The following is a 22,008-nucleotide window of genomic DNA, read 5'->3' as shown; positions in this document are numbered from 1 at the left end:
ACCCGGGTTGCCCAAGTGCAACTGTGTCATAGTCATAGGCCTAGAAATTGAGTTTGCGCTGCGCCAGGGCTTTAGCGCCGGAAGTTAGCGCCGGCGCTAAGTCCCTTTGCGCGTGCCAAAAATTCAGTAGCGCCGCGCCCAAACGGCTGCCGGCGCTACTGAAGGGTTTTAGCGCCTGAAAACTGGCGCTATTCCGGCGCTGCGGCGCCCGCTGCGGTGCGGCAGGCTCGGGAAGTGCAGGCCTCCTCCTTCCGTTAAGGAGGAGCTGCCTGCACCCGGCCGTGGCCCGCGCAAATCTCTTCAAAAATGAGCCCGGCACCTCGGACAAGTGCCGGGCTCGCATCTGTTCCGGTGGGGGGGGGGGGGGGGGGGGGAGAAGTCCGGGGAGGGAGCTGCGGGCAGGCGGCCGGCGGGAAAGCGGCCGGCCGCCGCGCCTCCTTAAAGCGCCGGCGCAGACTCCGGCAACACTCGTTTGCCGGAGTCTTAGTTGCGGCTGCCACTGGCGAGGCGGCCGCAACTGAATTTCGGCTTGGGGCCGGGTTACCACGGCAACCGGGACGCTGCGCACACCGATGACGTCATCGGTGCCGGCGCAGCGCTACCGGTCTACCGCCGCGGAAGGGCCCCAGGCAATTTAGGAACCGGCGCCAATTGCAGCGCTAGGCCCTCTAGCGCCGCAAAATCGGTGCTAAGGGCACTGAATTTCTAGGCCATAGAGTCATAGAGTTATACAGCACAGAAAGAGACCCTTCGGCCCATCGTGTCTGCGCCGGCCATCAAGCCCTGTCTATTCTAATCCCATTTTCCAGCACTTGGTCCGTAGCCTTGTATGCTATGACGTTTCAAGTGCTCATCTAAATGCTTCTTGAATGTTGTGAGGGTTCCTGCCTTTACCACCCTTTCAGGCAGTGAGTTCCAGATTCCAACCACCCTCTGGGTGAAAAAGTTTTTCCTCAAATCCCCTCTAAATCTCCTGCCCCTTATCTTGAAACTATGCCCCCTGGTTATTGACCCCTCTACTAAGGGGAAAAGTTCCTTTCTATCTACCCTATCTATGCCCCTCATAATTTTGTACACCTCAGTAAGCCCCCACCCCTCAGCCTTCTCTGCTCTAAGGAAAACAACCCCAGCCTGTCCAGTCTCTCCTCATAGCTGAAGCGCTCCAGCCCAGGCAACATCCTGGTGAATCTCCTCTGCACCCTCTCCAATGCAATTACATTCTTCCTATAGTGTGGCGACCAGAACTGCACACAGTATTCCAGTTTTGTACAGCTCCATCATAACCTCCCTGCTCTTATATTCTATGCCTCAGCTAATGAAGGCAAGTATCCCATATGCCTTTTTAACCACCTTATCTACCTGTCCTGCTGCCTTCAGGGATCTATGTACATGCACACCAAGGTCCATCTGATCCTCTGTCCTTCCTAGGGCCCTACCATTCATTGTGTATTCCCTTGCCTTGTTAGTCCTCCCAAAATACATCACCTCACACTTTTCAGGGTTAAATTCCATTTGCCACTGTTCTGTCCATCTAACCAACCCATATATATCGTCCTGTAGCCTGAGGCTTCCCTCTTCGCTATTTACCACTCCTCCAATTTTTGTGTCATCTGCGAACTTACTGATCATACCTCCTATATTCATATCTAAATCATTAATGTACATTACAAACAGCAAAGGGCCCAGCACCGATCCCTGTGGTACACCACTGGACACAGGCTAATGGGCCCTACTCTTTCCCTGGTTATACTCTTGCCCTTAATATACTTATAAAACACCTTGGGATTTTCCTTTATTTTGCCTGCCAGTGTTTTTTCATGCCCCCTCTTCGCTCTCCTAATTTATTTTTTAAGTACCCCCCTGCACTTTCTATACTCCTCCAGGGCGTCCACTGTTTTTAGTCCTTTGTATCTGCCAAAAGCCTCCCTTTTTTTCCTAATCCATCCTTGTACAGGAAACTCTCTTTTAACCGGCAAAATTCAGGAGTAGGTTCAGGTAAGTTTTACTATATATTAGTGGCCGTGTAACCAGGGTTCCTGGATCTGTGGCCGTGTAACTGGGGTTCCTGGATCTGTGGCCGTGTAACCGGGGTTCCTGCACCTGTGGCTATGCAACAGGGACTCCTGGATCTGTGGCCGTGTAACCGGGACTCCTGCACAAGTGCCGTGTAACCGGGGCTCCTGCACCTGTGGCCGTGTACGGGGGCTCTCGTACCTTGGTAAGTATACCTCTTTGTAATCCAGACTTTTTGATCAACCGGCACCACGCCGGTCCCGTCGGTGCCGGATAAAAAAGAGTTTCCTGTATATCCCTTGACATCCAGAGTTCCCTGGGCTTGTTGGTCCCACCCTTTATGGGAACATGTTGGCGTTGTGCTCTCTCTATTTCCTTTCTGAAAGACTCCCACTGCTCTGATATGGATTTTCCTACAAGTAGCTGATCCCAGTCCACTTTGGCCAGATCCTGCCTTATCATATTAAAATCGGCCTTCCCCCAATTTAGAACCTTTATTTCCGGTGTGTGTGGATGTTGAATGAGGACAGACAAAATAGGATAAACTGAACAGATTAACATCTTTATTAAAATAGCAAACGAGATCTCACTAACATGTTTGTTACTAATATCATATCCTGTAATTTCAACCCATTAGATTTTAGCACAGGTCTTTAATTGTACTTTACAGTATTTACATTTAGATAAATGCAAATAACTTGAAGATATTATTTTTACAGACATATCCAACCTTCAGAGCTGCACAATCGCTACCAAAGGGCACTTTCTGTAAAATAATTGATCGTTTCTAAAGAGTAGATTTGCTGAGTGCCTCACCCATCACCAACATGTGTCTGAAATGCTGCGTGCCGTTAGCTGATGCGCTCTAGCGGCAGGTAAGGTAACTTACCATGAGCGCGGACTTGGAAAACGTTCCTTACCTCAGGAAAAAAACTTGACAAATGCAACTTTTCTAAATGTACAGCACTGAAAACACACGACTTCCACATCTGGCACACGCACTGTGCGGAATGATGTACTTACCAGCAAAAAACTGACTGATGCTCCCTGTAGAAGGAGGTCAGCGTAAGAAGTCAGATCGAAAACTGCCACGCGATTCTGTGGGTCAATTGCAACACTCCGACAAAGGAAACTGCAGCAAATGCATATGGTCGCAATTACATATTTTATAAATATAATAATTCAAAACATTTATATCACCACGCAGCCCATTTGTTTTATATTAATTACAGTATTCCATTGAAATTCTTGATCTTATTTTGTGTTGCACATGATGCATTAACTAGATTTACCATTATATGATGAAAGGTCAACGACCTGAAACTCTGTTGCTCTCTCCACAGTTTAAAAAAAAAATTATTCACGGGATGTGGGCGTCGCTGGCAAGGCCAACATTTATTGCCCATCACTAATTGCCCTTGAGAAGGTGGTGGTGAGCTGCCATTTCAGAGGACAGTGAAGAGTCAACCACATTGCTGTGGGTCTGGAGTCACACATAGGCCAGACCGGGTAAGGACGGTAGATTTCCTTCCCTAAAGGACATTAGTGAATCAGATGGGTTCACACGACAATCCGGTAGTTTCATGGCCACCGTTACTGATACTAGCTTTTTTTCCTAAATTCCAGATTTATTTAATTAACTGAATTAAAATTCCCCAGCTGCCATGATGGGATTTAGTCTCCGGATCATTAGTCCAGGCCTCTGGATTACTAGTCCAGTAACATAACCACTATGCTACCGTACCCTAATAACAGCTGCGGTGGTACAGAAGGATCTGGGTGTCCTCGTACATGAAACATAAAAAGTTAGCATACAGGTATAGCAAGTAATTAGGAAGGCAAATGGAATATTGGCCTTTATTGCAAAGCGCATGGAGTTTAAAAGTAGGGAAGTTTTGCTACAACTGTACAGGGCGTTTGTGAGGCCACACCTGGAGTACTGCGTACAGTTTTGGTCTCTTATTTCAGGAAGGATATACTTGCATTGGAGGCAGTTCAGAGGAGGTTCACGAGGTTGGTTCCTGAGATGAAAGGGTTGTCGTATGAAGAAAGGTTGAGCAGGTTGGGCCTATACTCATTGGAGATTAGAAGAATGACAGGTGATCTTATTGAAATGTATAAGATTCTGAGGGGGCTTGACAGGGTAGATGCTGAGAGGATGTTTCCCCTCGTGGGGGAATTTAGAACTCGGGGGCATAGTTTCAGAATAAGGGGTCGCCCATTTAAAACGGAGATGAGGAGGAATTTCTTCTCTCAGAGGGTCGTGAATCTTTGGAATTCTCTTCCCCAGGGAGCTGTGGATGCTGAGTTTTCAAGGTGGAGATAGACAGATATTTGAGCTACAAGGGAGTCGAGGGTTATGGGGCATAGGAGGGAAAGTGGAGTTGAGGCCAAGATCAGATCAGCCATGATCTTATTGAATGGCAGGGCAGGCTCGAGGGGCCGGATGGCCAACTCCTGCTCCTATTTCTTATGTACAAGATGCTGCCTGACCTGCTGAGTATTTCCAACATTTTTTTTTTAAGATTTCCACCATCCACATTTTGCTTTTATCACCATATTACCTGGGTCAGTCCTGTTGTGTCTAGCCACACTAACTAGCAGATATTCATCTTTACATTACCAAGGTCAGTCCTGTTGTGTCTAGCCACACTAACTAGGAGAGATTTATCCTGGGTCAGTCCTGTTGTGTGTAGGTGTACCTGTATTTGCAGCTGTACAGATTAAATTTCCCTCGTGTAGTAGCTCCAGGAGGACTGTGTAGAGCCGCATTAAGGTTGTGCAGTCTCTCATCTTCATTGGCATATTCGAGAACAAGAACATATTGTCCTGGTTGAGGAACCTTCATTCTAAACCGCAGCTGGACCTAAAGGGGATAGTAACTGATGTTAGTGCAACGGGGTCTAAACATCACTAGTGTACTTCTTCTGGAGATAGACCCTATCTCCCAGCGCTCGGCCCGTCTCCCAGCGCTCGGCCCGTCTCCCAGCACTCGGCCCTATCTCCCAGTGCTCGGTCCGTCTGCCAGCGCTCGGCCCCTCTCCCAGTGCTCGGCCCCCAGCGCTCGGCCCTATCTCCCAGCGCTCGGCCCGTCTCCCAGCGCTCGGCCCTATCTCCCAGCGCTCGGCTCGTCTCCCAGCGCTCGGCCCTATCTCCCAGCGCTCAGCTCGTCTCCCAGCGCTCGGCCCGTCTCCCAGCGCTGGGCCCATCTCCCAGCGCTGGGCCCGTCTCTCGGTCCGTCTCCCAGCGCTCGGTCCGTCTCCCAGCGCTCGGCTTGTCTCCCAGCGCTCGGTCCGTCACTCGGTCCGTCTCCCAGCGCTCGGTCCGTCACTCGGTCCGTCTCCCAGCGCTCGGTCCGTCTCCCAGCGCTCGGCCCATCTCCCAGCGCTTGGTCCGTCACTCAGTCCGTCTCCCAGCGCTCGACCCATCTCCCAGCGCTCGGTCCGTCACTCGGTCCGTCTCCCAGCGCTCGGCCTGTCTCCCAGCGCTCGGTCCGTCACTCGGTCTGTCTCCCAGCGCTCGGCCCGTCTCCCAGCGCTCGGTCCGTCACTCGGTCCGTCTCCCAGCGCTCGGCCCGTCTCCCAGCGCTCGGCCCGTCTCCCAGCGCTCGGCCCGTCTCCCAGCGCTCGGCCCGTCTCCCAGCGCTCGGCCCGTCTCATTATATATTTTGCATATTGTCCAGATTAATCCTATTTTATATTGCAATGTCTACACTCAGCAAAAGGTAATATTTCACTCAAGCCAGATACTTTATAACGAATTTATGGGTAAATTACTTGCATGATATTGTTGTGTATCAGATCTTCCCGTCTGCACCAAAATATTAGCAAAATCTGTAGGAATGTTGACACATAATTTAATTTGAGCCCAGGAATCATTGCTTGATGCACTGCCTCCATGAAGTCATTACTTTTGGGAATTCTCCAGTTGAACACAACTGATGAGTTGATTAAACATCAACCGTAAAACAAATTAAACAACAACTTCTGTTTATATAGCGCCTTTAACGTAGTGGAAGTAGGTGATCCTGGTGAGGGAGAGGATATGTGGTCGGATGCTCAGCTCAGGGTCAAATGGGACGCAGAGGTTGTGAACAGTCTGGTTCAGTCCCAGACAGTTGCCGGGGGAGGGCTGGATGGAGTCGGTGACTAGGGAACGGAGTTTGTGGCGGGGACTGAAGACAATGAGCAGGATTTTCATTGGGCCGTGGCGGGAAGGGGATTAGTGCCAATTAACTGCCTGTTAACAGGTAGTTAACAGGCAGTTTTTAGCCTAATCCCTATTTTCATTCTTGAAGTGTGGGATTCCTGAAGCGCCAAACCACGCCAAGTTAGCGAGGCGGGCCGTCGGGCTGAAGGGCTTGGAGGGGTCGAGATGTCCGGTGTTCAGGTGAGTGATGGGTGCATGAGTGAAGAGGTAAGTGTGTTTGGTGTGTTTAAAGAAGTTTTACTTACCTTTACAGCCTTCCTTCCTTCAGGTCACGGGAGTTCCTCATCTCACCGGCACAGAAAGCAGAATGGCCGCGATCTGTCAAAAATTGCAGCATTCAGCTTTCTGTTCCGGAGAGATCTCTAAATCATCCTGAGAGGAAGGAATTAACTTAGAGTACAGATTGTCAGTGTTTGACAGCTTCAAACAGCTGTCAAACGCTGATATTTCATCTGTCAAAAGTTCTTGACAGATGAAATGTCAATCTGTGACGTCACCTGTTGCCGGGTGGCCCTTAATTGGCCTGCTGAGCCCGCTGGGCGGGCTCAACACGGTCAATCAAGTCAAAATCGCGTGGGTTGGCTACAACTCGATGGAGGCGGGACTACAACCCCGAAAGTTGCAGTCCCGCCTCCTACCCACCTCCTCAATGAAAATCCAGCCCAATGGCTTTGATCTTCCCAATATTTAGTTGGAGGAAATTTCTGCTCGTCCAGTACTGGATGTTGGACAAGCAACGTGACAAATCAGAGACAGTGGAGGGTTTGGTGATGTGGAGCTGGGTGTCGTCAGCATACATGTGGAATCTGATGTGTTTTCAGATGACGTTGCCTAGGGGCAGCATGGAGATGATAAATAGGATGGGGCTAAGGATAGATCCTTGGAGGAAATCAGAGATAACGGTGCGGGGGTGGGGAGAGAAGCCATTGCAGGAGATTCTCTGGCTATGACTCGATGGACAAGAATGGAACTGGGCCAGTGCAATCCCACCCAGCTGGACAACGAAGGGGACGTTGGAGGAGGATGGTGTGGTCAACCGTGTCAGAGGCTGCAGGCAGGTGGAGAAGGATGGGGAGGGATAGCTTACCACGGTCACAGTAACATAGGATGTCATTTGTGACTTTGATAAGGGCCGTTTCAATACGGTGGCCGGGCCGGAAGCCTGACTGAAGAGGTTCAAACGTGGAGTTGCAGGAAAGATGGGCACGGACTCAGAAATATTCCAAGTATTCTGGCGGATTTCCTGCCAAGCACTTAACTGCTTTGGTACTTAGAGGGGCAATGCGAAAACTCTAATTTCTCTAATTTCTTTGACTCGGTGGTTTGGAGATGGATAACATCAGCCACTGCATTCCTTGTCTATTGTGTGAATCATGCAGCTGTGACAAAAGCCCTCTGCATATCGAAGAAATAGAGCACAGCGAAAACAAGAGGGCCTGCGATTACAGTGACGATAAGATCTTTGCATATGCATCAATATTTCTTTAAATAGACATAGCAATATCTGTCAGCGTGCTTTTTTTTGCTGTTCTTTCAGCTGCAGACACATTAAAGAACAAACCTATCTCCCAACCACAACAAATAAGCTGTGCCTATTATCCACGACATTATTCTTAGCCCTCAAACCTTAAGTACCAGCAGCTGTCAAAGCTACTATTCTGGCCCTTTAGACCAACCCATGAGCTTGGATGAGGGCTCCTCTCATGTCCCACACCTGCAAGGCCCAACGTACACTTCAAAAAATAAATCCCCCCAAAAAAGGAGGTAAAGAGAAGACTGGTGGTGGGAGAAATGTTCTGTTGAATAGGGATTTAACTAATAGGCCGACTAACAATCTACATATGGAACAGTCTGTTTCCCACCGCTGATCTGGGTCTGTTGTCAGGCTACTGCAGAAAGGGTCAGACTATAACAACGCAAATCAGAAAAAATATTTTCAATACATATAAAACTAGCAGGACTTTGACACAACAACAGAGCAATATTGATATGTAAACCAAGTGTATATTAAAGAATTAGTGGAGAATCTGACCAATGGTGGAAAAAATGGACTAATTTTAATTAACATCCCAAAGAAAGAAAGACTTGCTATTATATAGTGCCTTCATGATCTCAGGACAGCCAATCAAGTACTTTTTGAAGTGTAGCCACTGTTGTAATGTAGGAAACGTGGCAGCTAATCTGCACACAGCAAGCTCCCACAAACACCAGAGTGATAATGACCAGATAATCTGTTTTTGTGATGTTGATTGAGGGATAAATATTGGCCAGGACACCAGGAACTCCCTTGCTTTTCTTCGAAATAATGCTACGGGATAATTTACGTCTGCTTTGAGCCTCATTTAACGTCTCATCCGAAAGATGGCACCTCCAACAGTGCAGCATTCCCTCAGTGCTGCACTGGAGCGTCAGCCTAGATTTTTGTGCTGCTAGTCTCTGGACCGGGACTTGAGCACACAACCTTTTGACACAGAGGTGAGAGTGCTGCCCACTGAGCCACGGCTGACTCAAATAAATAGGAAAAAAGGGTGGAAATCCTGAAACATTTAGTAAACAGTGCCTGTATCCTGTGTCTAATGTAATAATCATTTCATTCTGGTCTTTCATACAATAATGACATAATATTCTGACATCCTGCAATATTATATACATATATACAGCAGGAGCATGGGAACACCACCACCTCCAAGTTCCCCTCCAAGTCACACACCATCCTGACTTAGAAATATATCGCCGATCCTTCATCGTCGCTGGATCAAAATCTTGGAACTCCCTCCCTAACAGCACTGTGGGAGTACCTTCACCACATAGACTGCAGCGGTTCAAGAAGGCGGCTCACCACCACCTTCTCAAGGGCAATTAGGGATGGGCAATAAATGCCTACCTTGCCAGCAACACCAGGGCCTAGAAATTCAGTCGCGCCACTTCTGGGGCGCTAAAGTCGGGCGGGCGCTAAAGTTAGCGCCCGCCGGAAAGTGTAGGCCACTTCACCGAAATTCAGTAGATTTGGCCAAGGAGTTTGGGCGAGCGCTGAAACTGGCGTTGCACTCCTATCTTTAGGCGCTAAGCCGGCGGTGCGGACTGATAACGCCGAGGCCGGGCGCAGCGCAGATGCGGTCATGTTTTGATTGACAGCAGACACCCTGACGCCGGCCAGCTCTTAAAGGGGGAAGGGTCGACTTTGTCTGCTGCCACGCCCTGGATAGTGGAGCCCTGCAGCTAGGCCTCAACACTGCTGGTGGACCCAAATAACGCCTGAAGCCATGCAGAAGGCCCGTGAACGAGCGCAGCGCTTCTCAGAGCATGCTTTGAGGGTGCTGCTTAAGGCTTTTGAAAAGAGAAGAGAGATCTTGTGCCCGGACAGTGGCAAGAAGGCTCCCAGGAGGCAGTACAGGAGAGCCTGGAGGGAAATCGCCCACAGGGTGTCATCCACCAGCGATGTCCCCAGGAGTGCAGACCAATGCCGCAAGAAGTACAACGACCTCACTCGGATGGTCAGGGTGAGTACCCTTTCCAGTGTCCTCCTCATCCTTGCATGTGCACCTCACATTATGGGCAAAGGGACCTCAAAGGCCTAATGGCCAGCCCTCCTCCCGCAGCTATGGCACTGGCATGATCATCAATAGCACTTTCTGCACTTTACACACTGGCCAAGCTATTCGACCATGGGAGGCAGTGCACACAACAACAGGGCACCACACTGGCCATGCTAGTCGACCATGGGAGGCAGTGCACACAACAACAGGGCACCACACTGGCCATGCTAATCGACCATGGGAGGCAGTGCAGACAACAACAGGGCAACACACTGTACTTAGAGGCCGTCCTTTCTCTTGCAGGCCAAGCTGGCCAAGAATATGAAGAGCCGGAATGTCACCGGGGGAGGCCGTGGCCAGTTCCAGGAGCTCAGTGACCTGGAGGAGCGCGTGGCTCAACTCATGCGTGGCCGGGTGGTTGGCCCCGTTGCTATTGGAGATGCCGACCCTGTGCTGGGCCCCAATGGTAAGGACATGACCATTTGGACCTCTCTCGTTCCCCTTGCGCTTCAGATCTACATCCTTTGCCACTGTCCGACCAATGCGCATAATGCCACCACTCATGCCTCCCTCGCTGACGCCCTGTCCTCACTCTAAAGCTACTCTTGTGCCTTCCTGCTTTCAGCTGGTGAGGAGGAGGTCCATGAAGCTGAGAGTGCCAGTCCCTCGGAAGAGGAGGACGACGAGGACCAAGAGGAAGGCGGCACATCGGGGGAACCCTCATCCGCGCCAGGGGATGGCAATGGAGGGGACACGTCTTGCCTGGAGGAGAGCCAGGGGGAAGTGTTGCAGGGGGGTGCAGCTCCTGGGCCCAGTGGTGTCCAGGCAGGCGGGAAGGGTCGGGCAGCACGGCTGCCTTCTCCCCAGAGGGGGGAAGTGTTGCAGGGAAGGACAGTTGCTGGGCCCAGTGGCGTCCAGGCACGCGGGGTCGGGCAGCTCGGCGGCCTTCTCCCCAGATGGAGAGTCCGCCCTCCAGTCCGGAGACGGTCCTCGCCCAGGAGGTGCGCCTCCTTGATGAAATGTCCGCGGCCTCCGAGCGGCGCCACAACGAGTTCATGGGGGTTGTGGGACAGTTGCCTCAGGCCATTGAGTCCCTGGCTCATAGTGTGGCCGCTTTCGGGGACTCACAGGCCAGGGGTGTCGAGCAACTCACGGCAGAACAGGCCAGGGGTGTCGACCAACTCGCGGCAGCACAGGACGCGAGTCGCGAGTTCATGAGTGCTGCCGTGCAGACACTGGCTGATCTGATGCGGGCACAGAACAGGGCAGTTCGGGCACTCACTTCTGCCACACTCGCTGTGTCACGGAAGCATCGACAGGGCACCCGCCGCCCTGCTGCAGCACAGCGGTCTGGCCTCCACCAGATTGCTGCGCTTGCTGCAGTGCCAGCCCGGCCGAGTGCCAATGTCTCTGGTGACCAGCGAGCGCCTGGCATCAGCCAGCTTGCCCCCATTGCTGCAGCCGCCACTGCCACTCCCCCAGCCAAGGTGCGACGAGCTGCTGCAGAGACTGATGCTGCCCAGCCACAGCTGCAGCAGTCAGCAGCCGGACCCTCCAGGGCCGGACCTCGTCTAGGCCAACCCCCAAGGGCATCTGCCGTTACGCATTGCGGCCCTCAGGAGCCTTTCCCCAGCCTTCCAACACCCACAGGGCCCAGGTTGAGGCGGAGCAACAGGTCGGGCAGGGGCTGGAGAAGTCTGCACAAGGACTCGCCCTCTCGGCACACCAAGTAGAGGGTGTCGGCAACTGTTTTTTTTATATGGGGATGTTTGTGTTCTGGAGGGGGGGGCTTATTTTGGAAAGGCCGAAGATGAAGGCCAATTGGATTGACAAGTTTTGTTATTCCTCCCCAGGTTGTGGGAGTGAGATATGTTTTTCACTGTTTTTTGGGGGTCTTGTCTGTTTTTCTGTTTCATGTGGGAAGGGCCCTGAGTTTGTTAAATAAAGCTTTTTATTTATTCAGCTTGTCCAGGTGTCATGTTTCAAGTGGTTGTTGCGTTAACCGGCTGAGGGCTTGCGGAGCGGCTGCATTCAGGTGCGTTCATTGCCACAAGCCATTCCCTGACAGGGGGCCTAGAAGTGTCGTTCAATAAGCCGCCGGCGGACGGCCCTTGGACCTTGTGGCTCCCTTCTGGGCTGGTACTCCACCTCCTCCTCCTCCTGGTCCTCCTGCTCGTCCTCCTGAGGTGGTGGCCCAACGTGAGGTGGCAGTGCCTGAGTCCTGCGGATAGCCAGGTTGTGCAGCATGCAGCAAACGACGACGAACTGGGAGACTCTATCCGGCGAATACTGTAGAGATCCGCCGGATCGATCCAGGCAGCGGAACCGTTGCTTCAGGACGCCAATCGTTTGCTCTATGATGTTCCTTGTGGCTTGATGGCTTTCGTTGTATGCCTCCTCCGCAGGGGTCCTGGGCGCGCGGAGCGGGGTCATGAGCCATGTACACAAAGGGTAGCCCTTGTCCCAAATAAGCCATCCCCTTGGTGGAGGCTGTGCCTGGAACATGTCAGCCACAGTAGTCTGGCGCAGGATAAATGCATCGTGGCTGCTTCCTGGAAAGCGGGCATTGACAGCTAGGATGCGCTGCCTGTGGTCACACACCAGCTGTACATTGAGGGAATGGTAGTCGATAGGTGCCCGCATAGCCACATGCGTGCAGTCAATGGCGCCCTGCACCATGGGGAAGTCGGCGATCCTGGCAAATCCGACTGCACGCTGCTCCTGCCTCTCTAGGGTCATGGGGAAGGAGAGGAATTGGTGTCTCCTTGCGAAAAGGGCATCGGTGACCTGCCGGATGCAGCGATGCACGGCGAACTGGGAGATGTTCGCTATGTCCCCAGCAGCGGCTTGGAAGGAGCCGCTTGCATAAAAGTTCAGTGCCACCGTGACCTTCACTTCCACCGACAGAGACGTCCTGCACATCAGCTGTGGACGCAGATCTCTGTGAAGCAGCTGGCAGATCTCTGCAACCACCTCCCTTCTGAAGCGCAGCCTCTTAACACAATGCGCGGCAGTCATGGTGAGATAGGACACCTGCTGCCGGTATTCCCTGAGTGGGTAAGGCCTACGTTGCCGACGCCTGATGGCCCCTCTGCGTCTAGGCATGGCTGCCCCTCTCACACAGCGTCTGCGAGCCCTTCGCACATAATGCTGGAACTGAGGGTTGGAACCCCATGCAGCCCCCATAATAAACTTGCAAACAGTGAAATCACAAAGAGTCAAATTTCCAAGCTCTGGCCAGAAGCCAAAAATACCTCTCCTATGTTGTCCCAAATCAGTAAGGTCTGTTCCTTGGTCTCTGTCCAGAAATCCAAAGCACTAAAGTCATTGCAGCAAAATGGCTGGCCTTTATAGTTCAGTGTAAGTGCCCTTTAATTAGCGCTCCCCGAGGCCCGCAGGGCCTCTGCTGCGTTCCACTTCACAGTTCTTAACAGCGCCACGCCCACATTGGGCGGGCGCCACTGAATTTCCGGTTTGGGGCGCACAAACAGCGTTGCACGACGAAATGACGTCATAAGCTGCGCGCGCAGCTGAGCGGGCGCAAACACTTTGCGCCGGCGCTAAATGTCAACTGAAGTTGGGCGTTGGCGCAGACCGGCCTGCGCCCGGGCGCTAAGTGCCTAGCGCTGGAAATCTACCCCTCTTATGGCGTTAACGGCTGGCGAACGCAACTGAATTTCTAGGCCCAGATCCCATAAAAGAATTTTTTTTAAATTACATATATAAATGTGTTGCAAAGTATAAGTACAATACAGAAATTGTTGTATTATACTCAAGTTTACCATACTACAGTAGTTCTAAATATATCCCATAAAAAAATTGGAATATTCATGAATTTCCTCTTCTAAATTAGCTTTCTTTCTTCAGCGAGACCATGACCGATTCCTCTTTGTATCTCGCCACAGTGAGGCACTGCGAACTGCCGAAGAATGATCTTCATTGATTTTCCTCCCCCAAGAAGCCTCTAATTGGTGCCCCCGTGCATGAAATGGCTTTAGATCGGGAAATGAGCAGAGCGGGACTCAAACCTACGTCTGCCCTTAGCTCCGAGCGTTAGCACACTAGTGCTTAGTTTAACCTCTCTGCACAGCTGCTCCCTGGGTCGGGATCTGCGGCAGATTCCAAACAAGCTCTCACATGCTCCATTAACGTCGGCAATGAAGTAAACGTTTCCCTGATGTTCATAGAATCTATGGCGCAGTAGAGGCCATTCAGCCCATCGTGCCTGTGCCAGCTCTTTGAAAGAGCTATCCAATTCATAGAATCATAGAATGGTTACAGCACAGAAGGAGGCCATTCAGCCCATCAAGCTCACTCTCTGCAACAGCACTTCAGCTAGTCCCACTCCCCCGCCCTTTCCCCGTAGCCCTGCAAATGTTTTTCCTTCAGAAACTTATCCAATTCCCTTTTGAAAGCCATGATTGAGTCTGCCTCCACCACCCTTTCAGGCAGTGCATTCCAGATCCTAACCACTCGCTGCCTAAAAAAGTTGTTCCTCATGTCACCTTTGGTTTTTCTGCCAATCACCTTGAATCTGTGTCCTTTGGTCCTCAACCCTTCCGCCAATGGGAACAGTTTCTCTCTATCTACTCTGTCTCGACACCTCATGATTTTGAACACCTCTATCAAATCTCCTCTCAATCTTCTCTGCTCTAAGGAGAACAACCCCAGCTGCTCCAGTCTATCCACATAACTGACATCCCTCATCCCTGGAACCATTCTTGTAAATCTTTTCTGCACCCTCTCTAAGGCCTTCACATCATTCCTAAAGTGCAGTGCCCAGAATTGGACACAATACTCCAGGTGAGGCCGAACCAGTGATTTATAAAGATTCTTCGCAACTTCCTTGCTTTTGTATTCTGTGGGTGAAAAATTTGGTTGCTTTGCGCCCCGTTAGTGCCCTAAGAGGGTGCTAACGGGGCGCAAAGCAATTAGCGCCTGGGCGCGGCACCGCCAGTGCCTCCCGCGAAATTCAGTGGGAGGTTAGCGGCGGCGGTAACCATTAGCGCCCCATGGCACTGCGCCACTGGCGATGACGCCGTCGCCGTGTGCAGCGCCCCGCTCGCGCCCCGGCCGCGATCTTCGGTATCGCCCCCTGACTTATCGCCGAACGCTATGTCTGATGGGGTCGGGGGGCCTACCTGCGGCTGAGGCGGCGCTAATTAAAGGCAAGGTGCCGAGCGGCCATTTTTGGCCCTGCCAGCACCTGCCCCCGTTGCCGTCCCCGGCCTCCTCAGCAGCCCCCCCCCCCCCCGCGGAGTGCCGGCTGCGCTCCGTGAGCCCGGCACTCCTGTGGGGCTCTTTTGCCGGCACTCCGATCCCTGGTGGCCCAGCTGGACCCTGGGATGCGCTGCGCTAGGCCCCTCCCCTTTAAGAAGGGGAGGAAGGCCTGCAGTACCGTGGCGCGACGTGCCGCAGCGTGACGTGCCGCAGCGCGTAGCGCCGCGATGTTCCCTCGCAGCGCCACCCCAAGAGGGAGGTGGGGCGATTCCAGTAGCGCCCTGCTTCCCACTTGGGGCGATACCGATGAATTTCGGCGGGGGTGGTAATTTTTTCCGGGTGCTAAAAGTAGTGCCTCGGCGAAGTTACCCCCCAAAGGGGGCGCGACGCAATTTTTCCCCCTATGCCTCTATTCATGAAGTCTACTATCCCATATACTTTTTGAACCATTTTTTCAACCTGCCCTGCCACCTTCAACGATTTGTGCACATATACCCCCAGGTCTCTGTTCATGCACCCCCGTTAGAATTGTACCCTTTAGTTTATATTACCTCTCCTGGTTCTTCCTACCATAATGTATCACTTCGCACTTTTCTGCGTTAAATTTCATCTGCCACGTGTCCGCCCATTTCACCAGCCTGTCTATGTCTTCTTGAAGTCTATCACTCTCCTCCTCACTGTTCACTATAGTTTTGTCTCATCTGCAAATTTTGAAATTGTGCTCTGTACACCCAAGCCCAAGTCATTAATATATATCAAGAAAAGCAGTGGTCCTAGAACCGACCCCTGGGGAACACCACTGTGTACCTTCATCCAGTCCTAAAAACAACCGTTCACCACTACTCTCTGTTTCCTGTCACTCAGCCAATTTCGTATCCATGCTGCCACTGTCCCTTTTATTCCATGGGCTTCAACTTTGCTGGCAAGCCTATTATGTGGCACTTTGCCTTTTGGAAGTCCATGTACACCATGTCAACTGCATTGCCCTCATCAACCCTGTCTGTTACATCATCAAAAAATTCGATCAAGTTAGTTAAACACGATTTGTCTTTAGCAAATCCGTGCTGGCTTTCCTTAATTAATCCACACTTGTCCAAGTGACTGTTAACTTTGTCCCTGATTATCATTTCCAAAAGCTTCCCCACTACCGAGGTTAAACTGACTGGCCTGTAGTTGCTGGGTTTATCCTACACCCTTTTTTGAAGAAGGGTGTAACATTTGCAATTCTCCAGTCCTCTGGCACCACTTCTGTATCTAAGGAGGATTGGAAGATTATGACAAGTACAGGAAACTTTGTGTTATCCGGAGGCTAAATGTCCGGCAAGCTCGAGCCACCGGCAAAAATCAGGAGCCGTTTTGTTAGGTTTTTTTTCTTTTCGTGGCTTTTTTTCTTCTCGTGGCTTTTTTTTCAACAGTCAGGCTCTGCAAAGTCTCTGTAGCTTAGCAACAGCTTCAGAGAGACGCTTCCAAGGTACGGGCCGACTGTTTAGAAGCTGTTGCTAAGCAACAGTGTTTGTTGTCAGATACGGAGATGAAAAGCTCCGTATGCTTCAACATTAGCGCTGGTTTGTCCGGCAGTTTTGAGGGAACGGCAACAGCTCGGTCCCGTCGGTGCCGGATAGCACAAAGTTTCCTGTACCTCCGCGATTTCCTCTTTAACCTTCCTCAGCATCCTAGGATGCATCCCATCCAGTCTCACTCCCTTGCTCTTTCCCCATAGCTCTGCAAATCTTTCCTTTTCAAGTATTTATCCAATTCCCTTTTGAAAGTTACTGTTGAATCTGCTTCCAACGCCCTTTCAGACAGCGCCTTTCAGATCACAACAACTCACTGGGTAAAAATAAAATTCTCATGTTGTCTCTGGTTCTTTTGCCAATTATTTTAAATCTGTGTCCTCTGGTTACTGACTCTCCTGCCAGTGGAAACAGTTTCTCCTTATGCACTCTATCAAATCCCCTCATATGATAGTTGCCACACTGTCAGCTTAGTGACTGCACACAAATGTGATGTTCCTTGCAAATCTTACTTTTCAGGGCATACCCATGAACTCTGGGCCCCACAACTCAGAAGCTATGGGCAGCGTTCTTCTTTCGGATGAGACGTTATACCGAGACCCCGTCTGCTCTCTCAGGTGGATGTAAAAGAGCCCATGACACTATTTCAAAGAAGAGCAGGGGAGCTCTCCCCGGTGTCCTGGGGCCAATATTTATCCCTCAACCAACATCACTAAAACAGATGATCCAGCCAGTATCACATTGCTGTTTGTGGGAGCTTGCTGTGCGCAAATTGGCTGCTGCGTTTCCTACATTACAACAGTGACTGCACTTCAAAGAGTACTTCATTGGGTGTAAAGCACTTTGGGACGTCCTGCGGTTGCGAAAGGCGCTGTGTAAATCCAAGTTCTTTCTTTCTTTCTCTTGGCATCCCCCGGAAAGTTGTTGCGTCCTCACCCACTCCCCACAGCACTGGCTCCCTTGTGCTCGTGAATCGTGTAACACTACATCCTCACCCACACGCTCTTGTTCCCCTTGCATTGCACTTGTCCCTCTTTCGGCTGTCTGTGCCAGCTGCTCAAGCGGAAGACATTTTTTGAAAAGTGGGTCGAACGGATACATGAGCCATCCAATGCAGTTATTGGACAGTGAATTCCCCGAGCCAGATTACCTGCTATTCCCACAGCCCGCAGCTGCTATTACTTGCAGCCAGACTTGGCTATTTTAAAGGCTACACTTTAATTTCCAAGCACCCGCCACCACATTACTCCCCTTTAACACGGGATTCCCGCTGGAGATGCCGCCAATCGATCTCCCATGAAATGATCCATGAAATTCCTCTGGACTCACCTCTAAGAATAGAGCACCTGTGGGCAAAACTCGCCGTGTGGAATTCCCAGGCTCTTGTATTATTTATTGTAATATATAAACAGTATTCAGTGGCTTGGTGTGGTATTATTATGGAATTAGCAAAATACATTTACTAATTTCCAAGTCCCTGGTTTAAAACGATAACAGCCTCGTGGAATTAATATAAAGTTTGATAGATATTCATTTGTACCTGTCTGCCAGTGAGATCGGCCATCTTTGTGTTGTAAGATGTCAGTATTTGAATTGAAGGTTGCTGTTTGCCATCAATACTGTACATGCCGTCATCGGCTCCAGCAGATGGGAAGTTGTCCAAAGGCAGGTACTTGTACAACAGGCAGCTGTTGAGGGAAATTTAGAGTTAAATTAACTGAATGGCAGAAGTTATGTTAAACTTGTATTGAACCATGGTTAGACCACACTCAGAGATCTGTATACAATACTGGTCTCCATATTACAAAAAGGATATAGAGGCACTGGAGATGGTGCAAAGAAGATTTACAAGGATGATACCAGAAGTGAGAGATTATAACAATCAAGAAAGATTGAACAGGCTGGGGCTCTTTTCTCTGGAAAAGAGAAGGTTGAGGGACGACCTGATAGAGGTCCTTCAAATTATGAAAGGCGGATGTTTCCACTTCTGGGGGAATCCAAAACTAGGGGCCATAAATATGACTTCTATAGGCATATAAATAGTAAACGGGTAGTAAGAGGAGGGGCGGGGCCGATTAGGGACCAAAAAGGAGACCTACGCATGGAGGCAGAGGGCATGGCTGAGGTACTAAATGAGTACTTTGCATCTGTCTTCACCAAGGAAGAAGATTCTGCCAAAGTCATAATGAAAGAGGGGGTAGTGGAGCATAAACACTGGCATAGACCAGTTGAGCCGCATGGCCTGTTTGTGCTGTGAATTCTATAATGGTGGCAATGAGAATGAAGATGTACCACAGGAGAATGTGGAACAATTGTTAGATATCATAGAATCATACAGCACAGGAGGAGACCATTCGGCCCATCCTGCCTGTGCTGGCTCTTTGAAAGAGCTCTCCAATTAGTCCCACTCTCCCCTGCCCTTTCCCCACAGCCCTGCAAATTCTTCCCCTTGAAGTATTTATCCAATTCCCTTTTGAAAGTTATTATTGAATCTGCTTCGCGTTCCAGATCACAACAACTCGCTGTGTGAAAACATGTCTCCTCATCACCCCTCTGGATTTTTTGCCAATTATCTTAAACCTGTGTCCTCTGGTTACCGACCCTCCTGCCAGTGGAAACAGTTTCTCCTTAGTTACTCTCCTCAAAACCCTTCATAATTCTGCAGCTAAATTTAGAACAAGAATCTGAAAATATCAGCAGAACTTAAGGCGGATAAGTTACTGATGTTATGAAACCTAGGCTGTTGAATGAAGACAGAGCGGAGATAGGCGAGGCCCTGGCCATAATATTTCCATCCTCCTGATATATGAAAATTACGCTGTAGGACTGGATGTAACTGATGTAACAATCTTGTTGAAGAAGAGAGTGAAGGCTAGACTGGCTAGCTACAGACCATATAGTCCACTGTCAGCTGTGGGCAAACTCCTGGAATCCTGAATTCAAGATCAAATTCATAAACATTTAGAAATCATTTGCATCTTGTTTTAAATCAAAAATAATGAAAATGCAAAAAACAAGTATTTAATCAACACACAATAATATAGTTAAGGAACAACAACAACAACTTGTATTTATACAGCGCCTTTAATGCAGTAAAACATCCCAGGGCGCTTCACAGGAGCGATTATCAAACAAAATTTGACATCGAGCCACATAAGGAGATATTAGGGCAGGTGACCAAAAGCTTGGTCAAAGAGGTCGGTTTTAAGGAGCGTCTTAAAGGAGGAGAGAGAGGCGGAGAGGCTTAGGGAGGGAATTCCAGAGCTTAGGGCCCAGGCAGCTGAAGGCACGGACACCAATCGTAGAACGATTAAAATTGTGGCTGTGCAAGAGGCTGGAATTGGAGGAGCGCAGAGATCTCAGAGGGTTGTAGGAGGTTAGAGAGATCGGGAGGGGCGAGGCCATGGAAGGGTGTGAATTTTAAAATCGAAGTGTTGCTGGACCGGGAGCCAATTTGGGCCAGCGAGCAGAGGGTTATTCTGACTTTTACTTTACTCGGGCGGGGGTGGAGAAAGAATCCGATTGGTCACTTGTGACTTCAGTGCTCCTGAACCATAAAGATTCACAAAACAAAAAAAGTTAGGATTTCACTCCCAACCATGTGCTGTTCTCTACAACTTCACCTCTGAAATCTATAGAACTTTTGTAGCTGTGTTTTGCTTACTTTTTCCCCGATTGTTCTGGATTGGCTGCATAAGTGCAGGGATTGGTCACTTGTAACTGCAGAATCGGAGCTTCGTAATAATCACTGGGCAGCAGGATCAGATAATCCTAGTGTGCAGATTGAAAAATACATTGATGGATTAGACAATCAACTGGAAGACTGAGCCTGACTAGAAAGCTAACTTTCATCCCAACCAAATATCAATCGATTTTTAAAAGTTACAGACAAGAGTTTTATCATGCAATAATATAATATATCGTAGCCTTTTTCTCACCAAGAGCACGCCTTCTGCCTCAATGTTGATAGTCCAAGTCCCGGGTGTGAGGGGGAAAGGGTCTCCATAGTTACTCATTGAGACCGTAACAGAAGACGGCTCTTTACTACGAGCAAAGATAATCTCTTTTGCCTGGGGCGACACTAGGAAGAAGGTGAAAAGACTGGATCACTCGTACATTCTGGACTGCAGACAGGTGCAGTCAAAACTGACACGGACGCAGAATTAGAGCTGAAGTATTTGAGCAGTGAAACATATTTACATATTAATTTTATAGGGCTTTATATAAAACATTTCATATAATTTAAAATATTTTTTATTTTCTTTCAGTAAACAAAATGTAGGAATAGTACCATACAGCACAGAAGGAGGCCATTCGACCCATTGTGCCTGTGCCGGCTCTTTGAAAGAGCTCTCCAATTAGTCCCACTCCCCCCTGCTCTTTCCCCATAGCCCTGAAAATGTTTCCTTTTCAAGTATTTATCCAATTCCCTTTTGTAAGTAACTACTGAATCTGCTTCCACCGCCCTTTCAGGCAGCGCATTGGAGGTCATAACAACTCGCTGTGTAAAAATCTTTCTCCTCATGCCGCCTCTAGTTCTTTTGCCAATTATCTTAAATCTGTGTCCTCTGGTTATCGACCCTCCTGCCACTGGAAACAGTTTCTGTCTATCTACTCTGTCAAAGCCCCTCATAATTTTGAACACCTCTATTAAATCGCCCCGTAACCTTCTTTGTTCTAAGGAGAACAACCCCAGCTTCTCCAGTCTCTCTACATAACTGAAGTCCCTCATCCCTGGAACCATTCTAGTAAATCTCCTCTGCACCCTCTCCAAGGCCCTGACATCCTTCCTAAAGTGCGGTGCCCAGAATTGGGCACAATACTCCAGCTGGGGCCACACCAGTGATTTATAAAGGTTTAGCCTAACTTTGTGCTTTTGTACTCGATGCCTCGATTAATAAAGCCAAGGATCCCGTATGTTTTATTAACAGCCTTGTCAACTTGTCCTGCCACCTTCCAAGATTTGTGTATGTGAACCCGCAGGTCTCTCTGTTCCTGCTTGTAAACGTCACCATTTAATTTATATTGCCTCACTTCATTTTTCTTTCCAAAATGCATCACTTCATTTTGTAAATAACTGAAGCACAACTGCAGAGTTCTGAGAATCCCATACTGCTCTGTGATTGTGTGATTTGCTGAAATAGTGATTGATGCACTGGGTAGGCATATATCAAAATAAATAAATACATTATGGCCCAATTCAGCTACAGAATTGCAACGGTAGTTGTGCGAAACCACGTAATCCAGCTACTACTCAAATCTGGTGTTCGAAAAATTTATACTGGGGCTTCCTGAATTAGTTACACTTATCAGAGACTAACACAGTGAAGAACAAAGTTTAATCTATTTGCAAGTATGATTATTTAAAGAAATATACAACATTTTCAATATCATACAATACTTCCAAACCCGCGACCTCTACCACCTCAAAGGGCATGGGAACACCACCACCTCCAAGTTCCCCTCCAAGTCACACACCGTCCTGACTTGGACATATATCGACCGTTCCTTCATCG

The 22,008-nt window shown here is 49.5% G+C and overlaps 1 protein-coding gene across 1 annotated transcript in view; it reads right to left on the bottom strand.

The window, feature by feature from the left end:
• Positions 1–22,008, bottom strand: part of lama3 (laminin, alpha 3) — a 340,063-nt gene that overhangs the window by 177,447 nt on the left and 140,608 nt on the right. The window contains exons 25-29 of the mRNA XM_085993930.1: positions 20,431–20,593; positions 20,157–20,263; positions 18,033–18,180; positions 4,716–4,879; positions 3,037–3,145 (exon numbers count right to left, since the gene is read on the bottom strand). Of these exons, the coding sequence (XP_085850056.1) occupies positions 3,037–3,145; positions 4,716–4,879; positions 18,033–18,180; positions 20,157–20,263; positions 20,431–20,593 (691 nt within the window). The remainder of the gene's footprint in view (positions 1–3,036; positions 3,146–4,715; positions 4,880–18,032; positions 18,181–20,156; positions 20,264–20,430; positions 20,594–22,008) is intronic.

This window comes from Somniosus microcephalus, chromosome 7, assembly GCF_052327205.1.
Source record: "Somniosus microcephalus isolate GS21.2 chromosome 7, FLI_Smic_1.0, whole genome shotgun sequence".
Taxonomy (NCBI): Eukaryota; Metazoa; Chordata; class Chondrichthyes; order Squaliformes; family Somniosidae; genus Somniosus; species Somniosus microcephalus.
This window is presented reverse-complemented; position numbering and strand designations above follow the sequence as displayed.